Below are 17,928 nucleotides of genomic sequence, written 5' to 3'. Positions count from 1 at the left end.
TGACTGATTTGATTAGAAAAGAACACAAGTGTTTTATTAGTGAGCTTCGGATATTATACAACAGATAAATTCGAAATTTTCGCGTTTACATAGCATCCCAGGTCACGTGCATGTTCGCTTATTACCCGAAGTAATCACGCAACAATGCCATGAACTATGTTTCTAAGGTCTCCGGAGCATGATTATCATGTCAGCCACCCGCATTTCATGCTAAGACTGAAATAGTGTGTCCACATATATCGGGTATGGTTGCTTCGATGCAGTCTCGATATGTGTTCCATCTTGGCCTTGATTTACAATATCATTCCCGTAGTGCATCGAGCCTCAATGGTTTCCTTGCTATAGTCTGATTGATTGACTGATAGAGCTCCCGAAATGCCTCCATCAAATATACGCTTGTCGGCAATATCGAAAATAGTCTACGTTACCGAGGATTGAGCTCCCTATGATGAAACAAAGAGAAACCAACAAGCCAAACTCTATCATATACAGTTCAAGCCATTCCTAATTTCTTTGAAAGAGTAGTCTTCCAGATTAGTTGACATGTGTGCGAATGCGGTAAGATATAGTACCGAAATGGAAGGAGGGAGAGGGCTGCAAACGAACAAACGCAGAAGGTGTAATCGGAGGTACAGAAGTATTATGACGTGGGGTCTACAATATCAAGCCAGATTCGATGCCATCACTGGAGAAAGCAAAATTGATAAATCATAGGGGTATGGCTGTACGTCTCTCGACCTTTCTATCAGGTGGTTTTCTACTTAAATGTAGTAGAACATAATCATTCATATGAGTGGTTTATTTACATTTAACAGAGATCTCGGTACTTGGCAGCGCCCGCACATTTCAAGCAGTCGAGGCGACCTGGGCCAATGCTTCCACGGGAAGGGGCGGCATGTATTTCGGTTGCTGAGTGACACGAACATTTATCCGCTCTTTGACACGGACGTAGTCCATCACCAACTCGTCTCGCCATATTTTCAATAACTCGCACTGGTCGTCAGGTTCATCGGGGTCCTTGAAGACCACTTGGGGCAATTTGGGGTTTCTGAAGAATATGGAAAGTTTAAGGCGATCCAACTCGAGATACAGCAGCCGTTTTTCCATCAAGCGGATAAATATAGCCATCTGGAGATCGTAGCGGTCATGAATTCGCTCCCGAGCCACTTTGATCCGGTAGATTCTGGGGCTTCGATCGTAGACAAAAAGTTTGATTTTGAGAAAGTCCGACGGTGAGAGTTCATCCGCAGTTTCGTCTTCCATATCATCATTAGCTTCCGGTCCCGCGGTAGGATCATTCGCTATGATGATAGAGTCATCGACAATGGCGAATCTCTTATCATTGACGGCTTTCTGGGGTGGAAGTAGTTTTGGCAGAGAGGTTTCTGGTGGAGGAAGCAGCGACCTCAGCCATAAATAGAACGACTCGTCCCTTGGTGGCGCGAGTGATTGACGTTTCAACAATCTTTGTGGGTTTCGTGGTGGTGGCACAAGGTTTTCAAGTGCGTCACCTTCTCCCAATGTCGAAATTGAGATTGTGGCCATCGTCGCGTTGGCTGCTTTGGAATTGGGGGTGTGATCTTCCTGGTGACCACTCAGCGATACCAGGGACACCAGCTCAAACAGGTGCCGGTCCAAGAGAGGCAGCAGTGCTTTCAGCAGCGCTTTCAGCAGCGGCAGCAGCGGGGGCAGATGATGGGATTCAGGCAGTTTCGAACGGGGTTCCGACGTGGAGGCAGAAACGGTCGACAGTCGTACCAGAGCCTTAGCCAGCGCCAGGACCACAAACCTCCCGAGCATCAGTCGCCGGCGAGGCTCATGGGATTGGACCTGCAGCATGTTACCCAGTTCCCGGCCTCGGTCAAGCTGACAATTGTACGAAGTGCCCTGGTGGGAGCGACGTCGTAAGTCAACCAGCGGCTGCAGATGAGTTCGCCGATGGGAGGTATGGTTATGCTCATCAGTTGAAACTCGCTTCAGAAACCGGTGGGACAATCGCTTGATGAACAGCAGCGACTTGCCATCGGTATCGCCGCCGATCACCTCGATGCCAATGGCTTTGGTGTCGATGGGGTCGTCTTTGTCATCATTAGAATGGGACGTTAGTGGCGTCAACGGCTTGGTGCAATAGCACGACTGCCGGTTGATATTCATGGCACACACACTGGAATATCCCGCCGGGGGGTGCTTCGCCACGATATTAATACTTTTAGCCGATGGCCCTCATGTCTGTGTCTGCAAATAGGCAGCACCTGCCGCACAGGTAATCCCCTCGCCGCTGCCATCAGAATACATGCATCGCACCTGCAAACCTAATCTGGCCGCCACAGCAATAACCCTCCCCGATTGGGAAGACCCGCCGATGGATTCGGCAATATCACAATAGGCCCGGCGCCTCGATTGTCGGACCCAACGATGCATCGGCAGCCATCCAGGGTCCCTATAACAGCTACTACTGAAGTGTAGATTATACGAGTGAATTCATATAATGTTTCACCTTTGCGCGGCTTGTGGGTGTACGTCTTCACGCGGTGTTCTCACGCTGTGTGTGTGCGTCGATCGCTCAGACGAGCATGATTTCGGGGGGTGGGACACCACGTTCGCCTGCAACTTCCGGCGGAAATAGCAACGGCAGGCACCGAAACGTGATGGGATGGCCTGCGGCCTCAGGTGACAGACAATTGCCCAACGCCCCCCCCTACCTGTGTGTGGGGTAGTTTCTCAATTCTCACTAGGCACAAAATATGCTGGAAACGATACACCCACAGCTTCCAGACACCCCCTGCAAGCTTCCACTACAGCTGATGACGCCCCACTAACGCCCACTCCCATTCTACCCTCTCCTAGTTACAAATACCAAATGCTTCAACAGTAGATCCATGTCAAAAATCTGTAGGTTGAATATTGATGATATTTGATAGTGAATGGGGGTTTGTCATCCCACAAGTAAAACTCACAGAATATTGACTACGAATACTAGGAAACCACCCTGTAGTTGCAAACTCCGAATGTCCGTCACGATAATTGCTTCTCCCAATTTGGATTGGTGGGGACATCATCGAGGTAGCCAAGCATCGTAATCTCGCGGCAATGGCAACCTGATGATAAGGTAATCTTTATTTCACATTGTCCTTAACCCAAACGAGCTACTTGCTGTCAAGATGCGTCTATTAGTCACAACCTAACCGATCCAAAAGTCCATCGACTGCACAGCACCAGTTAGTAACCATGCCAGAGGATTGAAGCCACAATTTTCATTGTATTACTTTGGATAGATAGTTTTCTCCAATCAGCATATCATGATTTACAGTATCAATTTCTGAGTCATGTCCACTGTTGTTGAAGCATCCAGGGTTATGTCATCGTAGTTAGCTTCTGTTGATACTTTACCTGAGAGTGATTCAACGACGGCTTTCTTTTTGTATGGTAGCAGGAGTGATTGAAATCAACTAAAGCAATTTGAGATCGACTAGAGTGATTTTACGTGAGCTCAATCGTTATGCACTGGTTAAAGAAGCATTGCACCACCTCATAAGAATTGAACACCGTTAATGGTGTCAGACATAGCAGAGCAACGATTGTCTCTCGCATCATGTCACTTTGTCCTCCATTCAAAATTAGATGAGAGTCTTTTGCCTCTCCTCGTGATCTAGGTCAGGTCGTAATTTGTCAGAAGAAAGATGTAGTCTGACGTTACTCTCATCGGTAAGACCATTTCCGTCGGGTGTTACAAAGAACTACAAATGTTTACTTGGTCATTGTTCACATTTGATGAGGGAGTACACCCATCACCATACTATACAGCGTTAACTATTTATCGGAGGCATCATTTTTGCGGCGAAGACGCTGCAAGTTAAGCACGGCTTTCTGCTGGGTCTTAAGCCAGGCAAGCAAGCCGTCGTCGTCAAGAGGGTCTTGGCCAACTGGGGTCAAGGCATAGTGGTCGATCAACGAGTAATCCTTGTAGATCTTGTGCGACACAAGTTTCTTCAAGTACACCACCAGAATCAAATTGGTACGCTTGATCTTAAGTACGATCACGTCATCTTCTTCGTTCTGGATGTGGATCTTGATCTTGAGATACTCCAGCGGTTCGACGCCTCGCTTCAGTTGCCGGCGAGGTGGGCCGGGCGGCGGGCCCGCCGGTGCTGGCGCAGCTTCTGCTTCTTGAGCAGGTTGCAATGGCGATTTCGATGCCGCCTCGGGCGTGACCACCCGCTTGACGTCAGTGTCCATGGGAGGGGTATTGGGGGTATCAGGGAATTCTTGGTGTTGGTTGTGGGAAGTCACCGGCGTCGTGGGCACCGTCTGTGACTTGACGAGTCGCAGGAACAACAGGTCCAGCCCCAGCGAGTAGTGGCGGTAAGTGTCGGAATCGTCCAGATCAAACGACAGCTCGATGGGAGTGTGGACAGCCAGCGCCAGCGCCGCCATCCGCAAAACCACATCGACATCATCACCGAAAAGGGTGCGAGTAATGTCAGCATCACTCATAACTTTGCCTTCACGGCACACTACTTGCATTGCCGACCCAATAAAGTGAGCAAGCTGTTGCGACCGCTTCAATTGCGTCATTTTGAGCACTTCGTGCCAGTAGTGGTTCACCTGCTGGCAGTAGTGGAATAAGCTGGCGGTGTCGTGGGCCGTCGGGAGTTGAGGGAACGACGGCGGCACCGGCTTCACGGAGACGTCGATGCCCAGCGCCAGGCCAAACATGACTGCCCCTTGGTTCCAGCTGTGGTCTAACGCCACGAATTCGGCGACCAGCTTGCTGATGTAGAGGGTATCGTGGCGGTGCATTGACAAACAGAAGCAGAACTCGAGCCCGTCGGCGCCCTTCACCAACTTGTCGACCTTCACCGTTTCAGGGTAGACGTTTTCAAAGTCAAAAAGCTCCAGCAGCGCCACCGAGCACGCGTCAGTGTTGTCAGTGCTGTTGGCAGAAATGTCAGCCGAGGTGTTGGCAGACATGTTGGCAAAGGTGTCGGAAGTGTCGGAAGTGTCGGCAGATTCGGCGACAGGATGAGGCATGGCCTGAAGCCATTCGAGCGTGATCGGATCAACGGCGTTGTTGACGACGATCAGCACGTACAGCGCTGGCACGAAGCCGCGGCAGATCGGCGCCGCCACTGTTTCCACCTCGAGCCACCCCAGCCCCACCCGCAGGATGAACTTGAGGTAGGTGCCCTTGGGACAGGTGAGTTCGCCCTTCAGCTGACCCGTGAACGAGTACATCATGGCGAGGACAACATGGCGCGTGGCTTCGACGATGGGGGACGGCGCCAGGTAGGAGCCACTGCTGCCCCGGCGGGGGAGGGGCGCCAGGATGGTGAGCTGCTTCAAGTTGCGCCCCCGGCGTAGCGGGCGCAGGCGAAACAATCCGGTGCTCATGGAAGGAGTAATGGCACTCCGAGAGGATATAATGGGTTGTTCGTTGATCGAGACGGCGAGGTGTATATATCGCGGCGGGAGAGAAAAAAAAAACACAAAGTGCGCCGCGTCGAAAAAATATCCTCCGAATTTGGGCGGCGGGTGCGAAAAAAAACGCGCGCCTGGAGGCGGCGTTGTCCTTGAATCGGTATGGCAGGCCTGGCACTACTGAACGACGGGACGCGCTTCGAGGGGGAGGGGCACGGCACCAGACGCGTTTAGTGTCAGGTCGTCCGACACTAATAGGGGGACGAAAGTTAGACGACTAGCAGTGGGATTACCAGCTGTTGGTTATGAAGAATGCCGTTTGATTGTTGGCAGTAGGCTCATCAGGTTATTGGAGCAAGCAGGCGGGGCAATTTACCCGAGGGGTGGCGGGTTGCGAATCCTGGTCCTGCTGCGATCGCCTCCACCGGCCCCTTGGGGGCTACAAAAGCCAAATTAAGTTTGGGACCCCTACATCGTACATCGTTCGATACTAGGGGCCCCGAGTGGCAACCGGCGAATTGGTCTGATGGGAAACCTGTCGTCGTTTGCCAACCCCCATCGTCGGCCAGGGCAGTGGGCGGTGGAAGGGGGGTTGGCAGTCAGTGCGCAGGTGCTAACAATCACACGCGCGCAATGTGGTGAACGAGACAGCGGGCCGCCTGTGGTCTGCGGGCAGGGGATGAGGTTCCGGCACGGTGACGTCACGATGAGTATCTCACCGCCGCTCTCAGTGGCCAGTTTAGCTGCTTCAGTACATAGGGGCAGCGACGCGAGCGGCCCGTTGGTGGGGCAACCGCCGGTGGCAGGGCAGACGCTGGCGCCGGGCGACAATTCTCTCATAGGGGTTATACTATAATTGGATAAATGGGGCACGGTAAACAGCACCGTTGGGCCTCGGTCGTCGCAATAACTTACGACGAATTAGGATTATATGAACAGCAGCAGCCATGCCACAACAACAGAGGGACCGAGAATTTGCAGAGCGCCGCGATGACGCATGTCTAAGACAGTGATAGAATTTTAGTAGTGAGTGGCATATGACGGTGCTTTTCAAGTTGATGATATTAGGGTCACAAGGTCCTTTAATTCAGGTAGTACTTCAATTTCAGTTAAGCTTTGAATGTGGCGGGAAATTGCCGTCGCGCGCGGCTTTGGTAGGGATCAGCATGGAGCATGCAAAAGCATGCTGCACTTATAGAGGACAACGCCGATGATTGTTGTTACCAACGACGTGGAACTATTGAGTTCCTTTGTTACGTTAGAGTTGAGTTCATGACTTGAACGGCTCCCATTCCATATGTTGTGTGCTGTCATGACATCATTTCTTAATGCTACCAATGGTAGGTCATTCGCTGACACTGCTCTGACGTTGCTACTGAGTTTGGATCAATTCTAGCAGCAGCAGCCGCTGCGGTGGTATGCCCACCAATACCTACTTATGCTGAACTCATCCCCGGGAAAATTCCTCATTAGTTCAGAGATTCAGTCATAAGCTCTTGATGTCTTCTTTAGCAATGTGTGATGCAAATCAGGAAGCACCAACTCATTATAAATTGATGGTATAGACGAGCTGAGAAAATGCTTAGGGCTTACTGTCGTCTTTGCCCATTTGTAGCCATCTTTCAAAATTCTACGGTGAAATCGATTCACTGCAAGCTGGGAGATTTGTTTGAAATACCCTTTGCAATAATTATGAAACCCATGAAGCAATTGCTGATTAAATTGTTTCTATACCTTGAGTTGTCGCCATGTTTTGGACCCTAACTTCCTGTCTCACCAAATATCTAACACGTGACAGATATATGCAGGACCAGCAATATATAAAAAAGAGATGAGGTAGATTGAGATTTTCTAAGCGTTCGGATTACCAGCGATGGGGACTGGCATTACGATGTCGATGAATACACCGCACAAATGGCCGAACGTAGAGAAACGCAACCATTCTTACAAATCCCCCGTCTTATAATCTACCTCATCGTATTTTGTGGTGAGTAGTGGTTCGCTTGATGGGTACATTTCCTCTTTAATTCCAGTGTTCATGGTGTTCACGCCGATGACTCTCCTCGAAATTTTCAGGGCAGGGCTCGTACTGCATTCCCTAGAATGTTTCAACGTGTCGATACGCATGGTATTTCATTCCAGTACCATGTTCAACCTTCGGGTCACCGCCTACCGCCTCTATCTTCCAGCCTCTAACACTTTACCAGCACATCATCTTTCCGCGATTGTCTACATCATTACCATCACCAGGGGTCAAAACACTGCTTTTTCTTCGATCACAGGCACCGACTTTCCTAAACCGGTGGCGATCCGTCTTAGTTAAGGTTCTTGGTGCGACTAAAAAATCTACCCCAGGCAAATCGAGAGGAAAAAAAAACACTGACCTGCCAGCCGCGAGAAGGCTGATTATTGTGAAACGCCACGCCGCAGGGGACGACGTACGCGTACCCCAGAGCGCAAAACACAGCGGGCCCCGAGATTTCGTCACTCAAACAACGACCCCTTCCAAAAGCCGCCCCTGTCCCTTGCAAAATACTCGTGTGGTGGAAAGCCACACACCCCCTTATCTCTCAGTCGCCTCGAATCAGCCTGTAGGAAAGACACGCGTAAAACCCTGAAAACACGGCCGCGCGCGGTTTGGGAGACGCACACCAATTTACTCCCCGACATCAATCGCTCCGCGCAAAGGAAAATTTACTTACGGTTCCCCGGGGTCGTTGCCAAGTACCTATCTCGAATCTCCTTTGCGACGCTGTGCCCCTGAGCCAAACCACCTCGTCGTTGTTGTCTCGCCGTGACCCGTGGCGCCTCCAATTTCTACTGTCTACCCCAGTACTGTGCCGCCGCACCCCCTGTTTACTCCCCTCCCCACCAAACGGCTAGCACCACCGCCCCATGTCGACGACGCTCCGAGGGAAGATCCTGACTCCTCAGCTGAACCACACGGTGCTGGGGCTGTTGCGGGGTAACATTATCGTCGTCGCCAAATACCTGTTCGTCGCCGAGGGAGAAGCCGAATTGCTGGTGACCAAAGGTGACATCCTCAAGCTCCTCGACCGCCCTGGCGACGGATGGCTTTTGGTCAAGTTCATCGACAAAGTACGCACCCCAGGACTTGTTCCCGCGTCCTACGTCGACATTGCCGTCAACGATGTCGTTCATCCCATTACCCTCCCTTGGCTTCAGGCCCAGCTGAACCATGAAGTACCAGAGGATATACTCAGTGATATCAACTACATCAATGTCCAGACAAAAGGCCAGTCGCCAGTGACTGTCAACAACGCCCCGATACCCGTGCTGGCCAGTGTCGCCAATTGCTTATTCTACAACCAGCGTATATGGTACCGTCTTGATGTCGAGTATAGCGATGGCATTAGGATGTACCTGGCCCGCTACTACCAAGACTTTTACAACCTCCACATTGCTTTATTGGGTCTTCAGCAGCACGCCGAGGAGATTGCCGGTGGGAAGAACGCCTCGATAGCCCTTCCTAAGCTTCCCGAACCCATACCACTGGGTGCTGAGCTGGCGCTGGATGAGGATATCCCCCTTTTGTTGAAACGGTGCCAGGATCTTAATGGCTACATCAACAAGCTCATTCTGAATAAGTACTACCAAATGAGCCACGCTTTGTGTCATTGGATCAACACCAGCTCGGATAACCGCCCTGGGTTCACTGAACTGAAGGATGATACGCCGTTCGAAAACGATGTTATCAACGAGAAAGTGCTTCCTGGCAGCACCGACTTGCTTAAGCGGTACCAGCTGCAAAACCCTCTGGATTCTGCACCTCCTCAGCGAACCAAGCTGAAGAATATCTACAACCATTACCAGCAGGCCGCCCAGTACACCCAATCAGCAACTCCAACCCGTCTGGACCTGGCGCTTCTGAGGTCCAAAAGTAAAGGTGGCGGCGCCATGCCCCCGCCTAACTATCCGCCTTCGCAGGGAACAGATTACCCCGACCCTACACCCCCAACTTTGGAGAGAAACCGCACCACTAGGCTGACCAGCGGTAGTCGATCGAAACAGCTGGGGCCATACCCTGCTCCAGTTGCTAGTGCAGGGCCTACCAAAAGCCCTAAGTTGCCCAGCCAACAGGCCAACCCTCCGCCATTGCCCAACCAACAGACCAACCCTCCTCCGTTCCCCAACCAACTGCCGTATCCCCAGGCACATCCTCAAGCGCCGCCCCAGGCACCTCTTCCTCATCAAGATGAAGATTATTCCCCTCAGATACCGCAAGCCCAGGGGCAACACCATCACCAAGGGCCTGGAGAACAACACGTTCAAGGGCAACAGCAAGTATACCCTCAAGTACACGGCCACCCGCCTGAGGCCACTCAGTACTTTCCAGCCAGCCAAAATGAAGGTCTGGTGTTTTCTCCTGATCCTCATCAAAGCTATAACCCCTATACTGGTCAAGGCAAAACTACGGCTACGCCCCCTTCACAACTGGCACCACGATTCCATCCGCTTGAAAGTGACTCCCCCATCCAACCACTCAAGCCTCACCGGAATCCTCCCAGTCAAGCAAGCCAACCACCGGGGCAAAATCAGTTTTTCCAAACTCCACCACAAGCACCTTCCCAAGGCTATCCGTCACAACGGAAGCTTGATGACCCGCATTCGATAGACCCTTTAACGCTGTATCCTAACCCTGCATCCCAGAACCGGCCCCAGCCGCAAAACCTAATTCAGGCACAATCGCTGTCTCGCGGTGCCGCTCAAGCATACTCGACGCCGCTTCCTCAGAATTCAGCATTCACTCTGTCTGGTCAGCGTCCCCAATCGCAACCCTACACCGGAGGTAGAATCCAACCTCGGGGACAAAGCAACGGCAATATGTCACCGGTGATTAACTCCGCGGGAGCTACCGGACAGTTTGGACTGAATAATCCCTTTAGTCCTAATGCCAACGCGGTTAATCCCGTGGTGGGAAAACTCAAGAATATGAGTGTAAGTCTGACGCTGACGACAACGCTGCTGCTGCTGCTGCTGCTGCCTGTGCATCAGAACCTGCAGCTTGCCTCGACTCCTGGAACTACTCCTGGCACTACTCCTGGAAGTGGTAACCGCCACTTGTATATCAAGTGCAAGGTGGTTAACGATCAAAACGAGATTATTGCTTTGAAAATTGACAAAGGAGCTATAACATCTTTAGATGAATTCAAACTGTTGATCAAGCAGCGTGTCCCTTTCAATCATCTTTACATTCGCTTGCCTGATGCGCAGACATTTGAGATAATTGACCGTATCAATTTCAATCTCCAAGAGTTTTTGCGACAGAACGATCGAGTCATGCTTAAAATCGGTTAATATGCGAGCTGCGGGAGGTTATCTGGCTGTAAGAATATGTAACTAATAAATCAAACTAGATTACTAAGTATGAGTTACTCTGACTCGGCTTCTCTATTGTGCATAGTAAATTTAACCCACTAATTTACGAAAACCTGGACGCCTAATTTTCATAGCTTACCACGAAAAGTCATATCGGCTTTTGTCTCTTGGAGTCGACATAATGAATAGCAATTCATCACCAGACTTATTGAACTGTATACTTGAATGGTAAAACCAGCTCAATCGGTAGCTATGATTTTCATTCATATACAACCCCAAATACTAGATCGCTAACGTTGTATGGCTTGGCTTTGTGATCTATGACACAAGATCGAACTCAGTGACATACATAAATGTTTAGAGCATTACGATTGACTGAAATTTCGACGAATGTGCTTCTAACAAGCTGAATGGCAGTTTTTTGCTCTTACTTAACTATTCGACAAGTTGAGAGTCGGTGACGTTGTTTATTTAGTTGCATCCACCAGTTTGTACCGCAGGCACACTTGCTAATACAAATCAACATCGTTGGACCACAATTGCTTCATTATATCTTTACTGCACCTTTTTCGGTACTAAAACGACTAGAGACCAATGTATCTTGGCGACCAAGGTAAATTACCGCATAGCATTTAGTTTTGCGTTACTCTGGCAGTTTGACGCAGCGACAGCAATTCTCTAACATCAAGTCTCTCGAAGTTTGTATTAATGATATGGTCAAAAACTAGCTGTATTTCAATCACGGCAAGTAATGCATATGTTCCAGGAAATCAAGAAAGTGTCAAGGTAAGAAGTTACTACTTTTCGGCATGCTTGGTTCGGCTGTCGACAAACGTGTCCCACAGAGTCTCACAGATCTTGAGGAATTTTTCCTTTTCCAGGCGGAGCCAATCAGCTTCCAGTTCGTGATCTTTCGCCCCACTCGGGTTCGTCACCTTATCGTCGTCGGCTCCGACGGCATCACTAGTCTCCTTTTTTCCCCCTAAACCGGATTCTAGTTGCTCTGGAGTTGACTTGCGGAAGATGCGAAATTTGTATACCAGCTCGTCCATCAAGCTGATGGAGCCAAAAATCTCGCTGGTATTAGTCTTGCTGACGTTGCCCTGGTCGTATTTCGCTTGCATTTCCTTAACCTCATCCTCCAGCACTGGCATCCGGTCTTCCTCAAGCTTCAGACTCAGGCGCTGATCAAACGCTTCCCGTTGAGCCAGCAACGGTTGCAGCAGCAATGGCGCCGCGCGAGTATAGTCGCCGTGGTAGACGTCGGTCACTTTCCCCGACTTAGCCTGATGCTTAGGCGTGGCTGGTATCGGCGTCGGGCGATGCCGTCTGCGAGCCGCTACCGGGTGAGGGTAAGGGTATGCTGAGAGCGGTGGGTACGGCGTCCATTGAGGCACCGCCACGTAGGGCACAGCATACTCTTGAGGGTAGGCTTGGTAGGTAACGTGGGTGTTGGGGAACGGGCGGTAGACACGGCGTATCTGGGGGAGAGGGCGACGTCTCATAGGTGGTACACCCACGCGGCTCATTGCCGGGCGGATCGGCGCCAGATGAATCAGCGGCCGCGCCAGTTTATCGTTGATCAACCCAATGTCAAGAGGGGTAGGTACATTGTCCCGCTTTAACCGTTTACTGGCCAGAGTGGGGGTATCACTGGACGCCGCCAGTACGTTAAGCTTAGGTGCCGACAAATCCGAGTCATCGTCATCATCCTCTTCGTTTTTGACCGCCTTGTCAGGAGGGGTAGTCACCGTAGTCTGAGCGTCTTGAGCCTCCTTCATCAGGGCAATGATCTGCTGCTGCTGGCGTTGGATCACTTGAGACATCTTGAGCGTGTGTGATGATTTCTCGGTGATCACCAGCGGCGGGAGGCCTGGCAGCACAATTCGAAGCGCTAGGTCAGCGTTTTTCGCCGTTGGTATTTCTAATACTTGCGGACGGCGTCGCCGAAGACGGGTATGGACATCAGCACTCATAGTAGGGGACGGTGATTTCAATGACGGGGAAGTAATGGTGAGATAAAGATGACGGGAGTTCGAACACAGTCCACTACCACCAGCGAAAAAAATCCACTGCTAAACTTGAAAGGAGTGGCGGAGGGAATTTATTTGTTGAGTTAGGTGGTGTGGTCGGGTGGTTTTGATCGCCTATGTACAGGGTGTTTCACAGCGATATGTTTCGTGCGTGAGGCTGCCTTAATGCCACGAGGCGGACGCTCTGCTGGCCCCAAATCGGCACCGACGATCCCCAAACGAACGTTTGGCGGGGGTTACGCGATGGACGATGGTACAGTGTCGCTTGGTGAAAAATCGTACCTAGATTGTCTATGGTGATGGCCTGTAAATCAAACTGCTGACTGGTCCGGCAGGGGGGCCTTGTACATGAGTGAGCGCTAGGCTAAGCGGGTTTACATGCCGGCTTGAGACCACAGCGTCGATGCTGAGTGGCGTGTGTATGTGCATGGCGTTTACATGGCAGAGTTATCGGGGGTTCCCGCGATGTAGAATAACCTGAGACAATACCTAAATGATAAAAATTGGGAAAAAAAAAAATGGGTTTAAGCTTTCCAAATGTTTGTGATTTGTCATATATAAAGTCTAGCCAGAAAACGCTTCCCAACCTTGGGGCTTGGGCAAACCTTGCTTAGTGTGGAACTCCTCAGTGCACGAGTAGTCCTTCCAAGTGAAGTCCTTTTCCGGGTTGCACACGCACTTCTTCTTGATTCTCGTCGCTTCGTCGAAGGGACATTGGTGGAAGGGGTTGTGGAAGTACCCGACGTCGCCGAAGAAGTGAATCTTCGACTTGTCCATGAACAACGACACCGCAATCGAGTGGACGGGAGCATCACCCCAACGTTCGTAGAAGAACCCACCGGCCTTGTCCAAGTAGTCAAAGTACTTCAAGTACGCTTCAGATCTCCAGAAGTTGAGCGAACCCACTTCGAAGTTCAGCCAGAAGTGGCACCCGTTGTAGGTGGCACCTTCGTCGTCAGACACCCACTTCATGAAGTTGTTCTTGTGCAAGTATTGCGGGAACTCCTTGATGAAACGTTGAGTAGTCTCCCAGAGGGTAGGAATGGTGGCCTTGTATTCGGGGAGGGTGATGGTGAACCCGTACTCCTTGTCGTTGTCCTTCATGAATTGGAACACATCGTAGTCAATGTCGCAGAAGATCTTGATGTCGGGTTCGACTCTCCAGTAGTACTCGTATTCATCCATCAACGGGTGGCGGAAAAAGAAACCCAGTTCATACCGACACATGTGACGGTAGGAGATCGACCCCCCGTAGATGACTTTGTCTTCCTCCATCTTCTTTCTGGCGGCGGCGGCCTTGGCGGTGTCGATCCATTCAGGGAACGACCACTGCTCGGTGGGGATCTTCCCGTAGTGGGTTTGCCCCAGCACCAAGTTCAGCGTGTACTTTTTGAATTCGTCATTGAAGTCGTCGTCGTTCAAAAACACCCAGTCGTAGTGGTATTTGCTGTTGAACCGATCCTCAACACTGCGGATCAGGTCCATGAGCCCATGCAAGTCTTTGTTGCGGGCAAGGGTGACAAACGTCGCCTTGACCTTACCCTTCTTCTTCGGCTTGGCTTCAACCACCAGCTGTTGCGTCTGCTTTTGCGATCCCGCTTGGGCGGCGCTTTCCCGGTTCAGAGGCACCACCGTGTCGTAGGACAGGCCCCTCAGAAGAATGTACCCACACACAATCAAGATCACGGCAAAGATACCAAACCGCACGATGCGGGCGTTCAGGCGGTTGACCATGGTGAGCGATGAAAGTGAAAAACCTCGATTCCTTCGCTGAACACCGCGCCCATGGCACGGGGTTGCGTACTGCAGATAAAATCGCGTGTGATATCGGACACGTATCCCCTCCGGACACTCGCGCTTTCCAATCGCGTCTTAAAATGTCTGGCGAAGGAACAGCGTCATTAGTTAAAAGCGGCAACCATGATACTCGTAAAGCAACTAAAACCACCCAAAAATAGGAAGGTACAAATCGTATGAAGCCCAGTGTGCCACGACTTACCCACCCTAAAACCCAGTTTCATTTGAGGGCTTGCGCATTTACGAAGGTTTGCAGCCGCTATTGTTCCCCCACGCGGAAGGGGGGCTAGCCCGAAATCTCAACGCCGTCGTACGATCAATCTCGTTCCGATCGTTCGCTGCTGTCGCTTTGTGCTAAAGTTTGACAGATTATAGTGAAACATTTAGTAGACATTCTGAAATGCATTCCACAGCACCACTGAGGAAGCTAGCTATAAATAATTGTTTACTTTTGTCGCCGGCGCGAGGCGGACAATGCAACGCCAATCTACGAATGACGCAAGAAAATTAATGCTTTTACTATGTGGTCTACTATTGATAGTCCTCCCACCCTTTCATCTTGGGGTAGTCGAAGACGTCGTGCCATTTTTTGCCACAAGAGTAGCCCTTAAAGGTGAAGTCCTTCGCTGGGTCACAGTAGCACTTGTGCTTGGCCCGGTAGTCGCTGTTGACCGGACATTGGGTATAGACCCCATGACGGTAGCCCACATCCTCGAAATAGTGGATCTTGTCCTTAGGCAAAAACAACGACGCCGCGATCGAGTGAATAGGAGCGTCACCCCACCGTTCGTAGAAGAAGCCACCGGCCTTATCCAAATGTTCAAAGTAGTCGACATAAGGCTTCAGTCTCCAGAAGTTGAGGTTAGCGATCTCGAAGTTCGACCAGTAGTGGCACAAGTTGTAGGTTTCGCCATTATTGTCCGAGATGAAGTCCATCGAGTTGTCGTCAGCAATGTAGTCAGGGTGTTCTTTGACAAACAGCATCAGCGTCTTCCAAAGAGTCTTGATCGTCTTTTCAAATTCGTGGATCGAGATCGTGAACCCGTACACCTTATTGTTGTCTTGCATGTACTTGAACAAGTCGTACTCCAAGTCGCAGTAGATGGTGGTGTCGGGTTCCACACGCCAGTACCAGTCGTACTCATCCATCAACGGATTGCGCCAGAAGAAACCCAGCTCGAAACGACACATGTGACGGTACAGCTCAAGATCACCATAGATGATTTTGTCTTCCTTCATCTGTTGTCTGACTTCGGCGGCCTTTTGCTGGTCAATGAAAGTCGGGTACAGCCAGTGTTCCTTAGGAATGACGCCATACTTGGTTTTACCAGAGATGATGGCCAGGGTGATCTTTTTGAATTCGTCACTGAACTCTTCGTCGTTCAAGAATACCCAGTCGTAGTGGTAGCGGTGGTTGAACCGGTCTTCCACACCCTTAATTGAAGTGATAAGCGAATACAAATCCAGATTTCTCGCAAGGGTGACGAACGCCCCTCTCACCTTACCATCGGTGGGCTGGTTGTCGGGGTCTTGCACGAGCTTGAAGTACTTGAGAGCCCCGGTAGACCCTGCCATTTGTGTCAAGTCGGGCTTCTTGCTCTCGGCATCACCGACGACGTTTGCCGGCACCTTATCGCCCTGTTCTTGAGCTCTCTCGGCGTCTTCAAGCGCCTTTTCTGGCAGCTTCGATGGCAGCGCCGGCTTGTTTTCGGCATCAGCGATGGCTTCGGCCACCTTTTTGCCTTCGTCGACGTTATCCACGCCCTGTTTGAGCTCTTCGTTGACCTTTTCCGCCCCGGTGTTGGCGGCCGAGGGCGCCGCCGGTGGCCGAGCCACGTTGGCGTTGCCGGCGTTTACCGCCGACCCCGGGTTGAACGGGGTGGTGTTGGGGATAAACGGACGGTTATTATCCCGTAACAACACCATGAGGGTCCCCAACACCACCAACCCCGTCAAAAGCGCCATCCACTTCTGGGTTCTGATCATGATGTGTTCTCTATCAGGTGCGAAAATCTTGGAAAGGCTGATTACACGCGACGCTTGCAAATAAACCCGCCCTGGTGTTTGGCGAGTGGAAAAGACAATCAAAGAGGTTTTTGTGGCGACTAGGTTTGAGGCACGAGTAGAGCTAAAGTGATGTATTTATGTTTACCTTGATATTCATGCCTCAGCTTCACTATGAGGTGGCGGAGCGGAAATTGGGGATTATTTCCGAACGTGGCGCCTGCCAGGAGTGCTTGATCGCGCACGGACCTTGCCCACACGACCCTGGCATTTGGCGGTGCGCCTATAGCGAGCGATGAGCGTGAAGCGATGGCAGGAGAGGTCGCTTTTGAGGAAGAGGCCTAACGAAGTTTTTGTGGAGAGTGTAGTTGAGCGATATAATTTGACTGGAGCCGAGTCCCGTGGATATTAGTATTCATTCACCTAGCGGGCGCAAATATCGTTGCATTTGACAAAAACCAGATACGGCCGCGTGCCTTACTTAAAAGTCAACACTGTCCCTAACCCGAAGGTGGTGGCAACTAACACGGAACGGCGGGTGGCAAAGTTTCGGGAATAGTTAATGGGGCCGTCAGGATATCGGCCACAAACCACCCGAAACCGCAAACCAAATTTTACCGGCAATACCGTCCCCTAGCAACCATCGCTCAAAACATGCTAGTTTACCGTAAACTTGACGTCACACGGCAATATTGGCGCCAAAGCTTCGAAGGTCAAGGATGAGATTCCAACCTCTTAACTGCCCCTTAGCTATCCATACACATACCTTGTTTGCCGTAGCATTTCTAGGAATTTCCGGAGCCACGTGAAGCTGTTGCAACGGGTGGTCATTTGGGTTTTGTCCTACAGTGGACATCACAAAGCTAGGGTTGGTCACGACGGTGACTCGTAACCAAATTAGTCATATAAAAGGTAACGTTGATCCTCTATAGCCCGGTGATAGACGATGTTCCCCGCCGGTGTGATTTTGGTATTCGTGTTGCTCTTCTGTGCTGGGTGTGCCATTTTCGGTACCATTTTGCACAAGTACTTGAAGAGTCGTAAGGCTAACCGGAGATTCTAGACGACATGAACATGTCTTGGTCTCTACGGTTGCTTGTTCGTTTGTGTTTGTCTGTTGAATATATCTATTGCCTATAATTTGGAAATAATGGTGACGTGAGGGTTTTTATATGTGTTTTACTTTGCTTTTAATATCTATCAACTATGGTGTTGGCCATCTATGGGGTTGGGGAACTTCATAGACGGTCACACTACCGTAATATCAATTGGGGAATTGATAAATACATGTTTTCAACAATCTTCGCCACTTTGCCTAGAAATTTTTAATAGGGAA

The 17,928-nt window shown here is 50.6% G+C and overlaps 6 protein-coding genes across 6 annotated transcripts; 1 reads left to right on the top strand and 5 right to left on the bottom strand. All coding sequences in view use genetic code 12, as the record gives it.

Annotated features, from left to right (window-relative positions):
• Positions 1-846: 846 nt before the first annotated feature.
• Positions 847-2,154, bottom strand: DIURU_004710 (uncharacterized protein; the record flags this gene model as incomplete). Its single annotated transcript, XM_034157614.1, has 1 exon — positions 847-2,154. The coding sequence occupies one exon, from the start codon at positions 2,152-2,154 to the stop codon at positions 847-849; it is 1,308 nt and encodes a 435-aa protein (XP_034010547.1).
• Positions 2,155-3,810: 1,656 nt separating this feature from the next.
• On the bottom strand, positions 3,811-5,238 carry DIURU_004709 (SH3 domain-containing protein; the record flags this gene model as incomplete). Its single annotated transcript, XM_034157612.1, has 1 exon — positions 3,811-5,238. The coding sequence occupies one exon, from the start codon at positions 5,236-5,238 to the stop codon at positions 3,811-3,813; it is 1,428 nt and encodes a 475-aa protein (XP_034010546.1).
• Positions 5,239-8,313: 3,075 nt separating this feature from the next.
• DIURU_004708 (uncharacterized protein) lies at positions 8,314-10,737 on the top strand (the record flags this gene model as incomplete). Its single annotated transcript, XM_034157611.1, has 1 exon — positions 8,314-10,737. The coding sequence occupies one exon, from the start codon at positions 8,314-8,316 to the stop codon at positions 10,735-10,737; it is 2,424 nt and encodes an 807-aa protein (XP_034010545.1).
• Positions 10,738-11,555: 818 nt separating this feature from the next.
• Positions 11,556-12,734, bottom strand: DIURU_004707 (uncharacterized protein; the record flags this gene model as incomplete). The annotated part of the gene is made up of 1 exon (XM_034157610.1): positions 11,556-12,734. The coding sequence occupies one exon, from the start codon at positions 12,732-12,734 to the stop codon at positions 11,556-11,558; it is 1,179 nt and encodes a 392-aa protein (XP_034010544.1).
• Positions 12,735-13,355: 621 nt separating this feature from the next.
• DIURU_004706 (glycosyltransferase family 15 protein) lies at positions 13,356-14,525 on the bottom strand (the record flags this gene model as incomplete). Its single annotated transcript, XM_034157609.1, has 1 exon — positions 13,356-14,525. One exon carries the CDS (start codon positions 14,523-14,525, stop codon positions 13,356-13,358), a length of 1,170 nt encoding a protein of 389 aa, XP_034010543.1.
• A 594-nt stretch (positions 14,526-15,119) lies between these two features.
• On the bottom strand, positions 15,120-16,574 carry DIURU_004705 (glycosyltransferase family 15 protein; the record flags this gene model as incomplete). Its single annotated transcript, XM_034157608.1, has 1 exon — positions 15,120-16,574. The coding sequence occupies one exon, from the start codon at positions 16,572-16,574 to the stop codon at positions 15,120-15,122; it is 1,455 nt and encodes a 484-aa protein (XP_034010542.1).
• Between the last annotated feature and the right edge of the window lie 1,354 nt (positions 16,575-17,928).

The sequence above is a fragment of the Diutina rugosa genome (assembly GCF_008704595.1).
Source record: "Diutina rugosa strain CBS 613 chromosome Unknown scaffold41_size130375, whole genome shotgun sequence".
NCBI lineage: Eukaryota > Fungi > Ascomycota > Pichiomycetes > Serinales > Debaryomycetaceae > Diutina > Diutina rugosa.
Note: the sequence above shows the minus strand (reverse complement) of the source record. Positions and strands in the feature narration are given on the sequence as shown.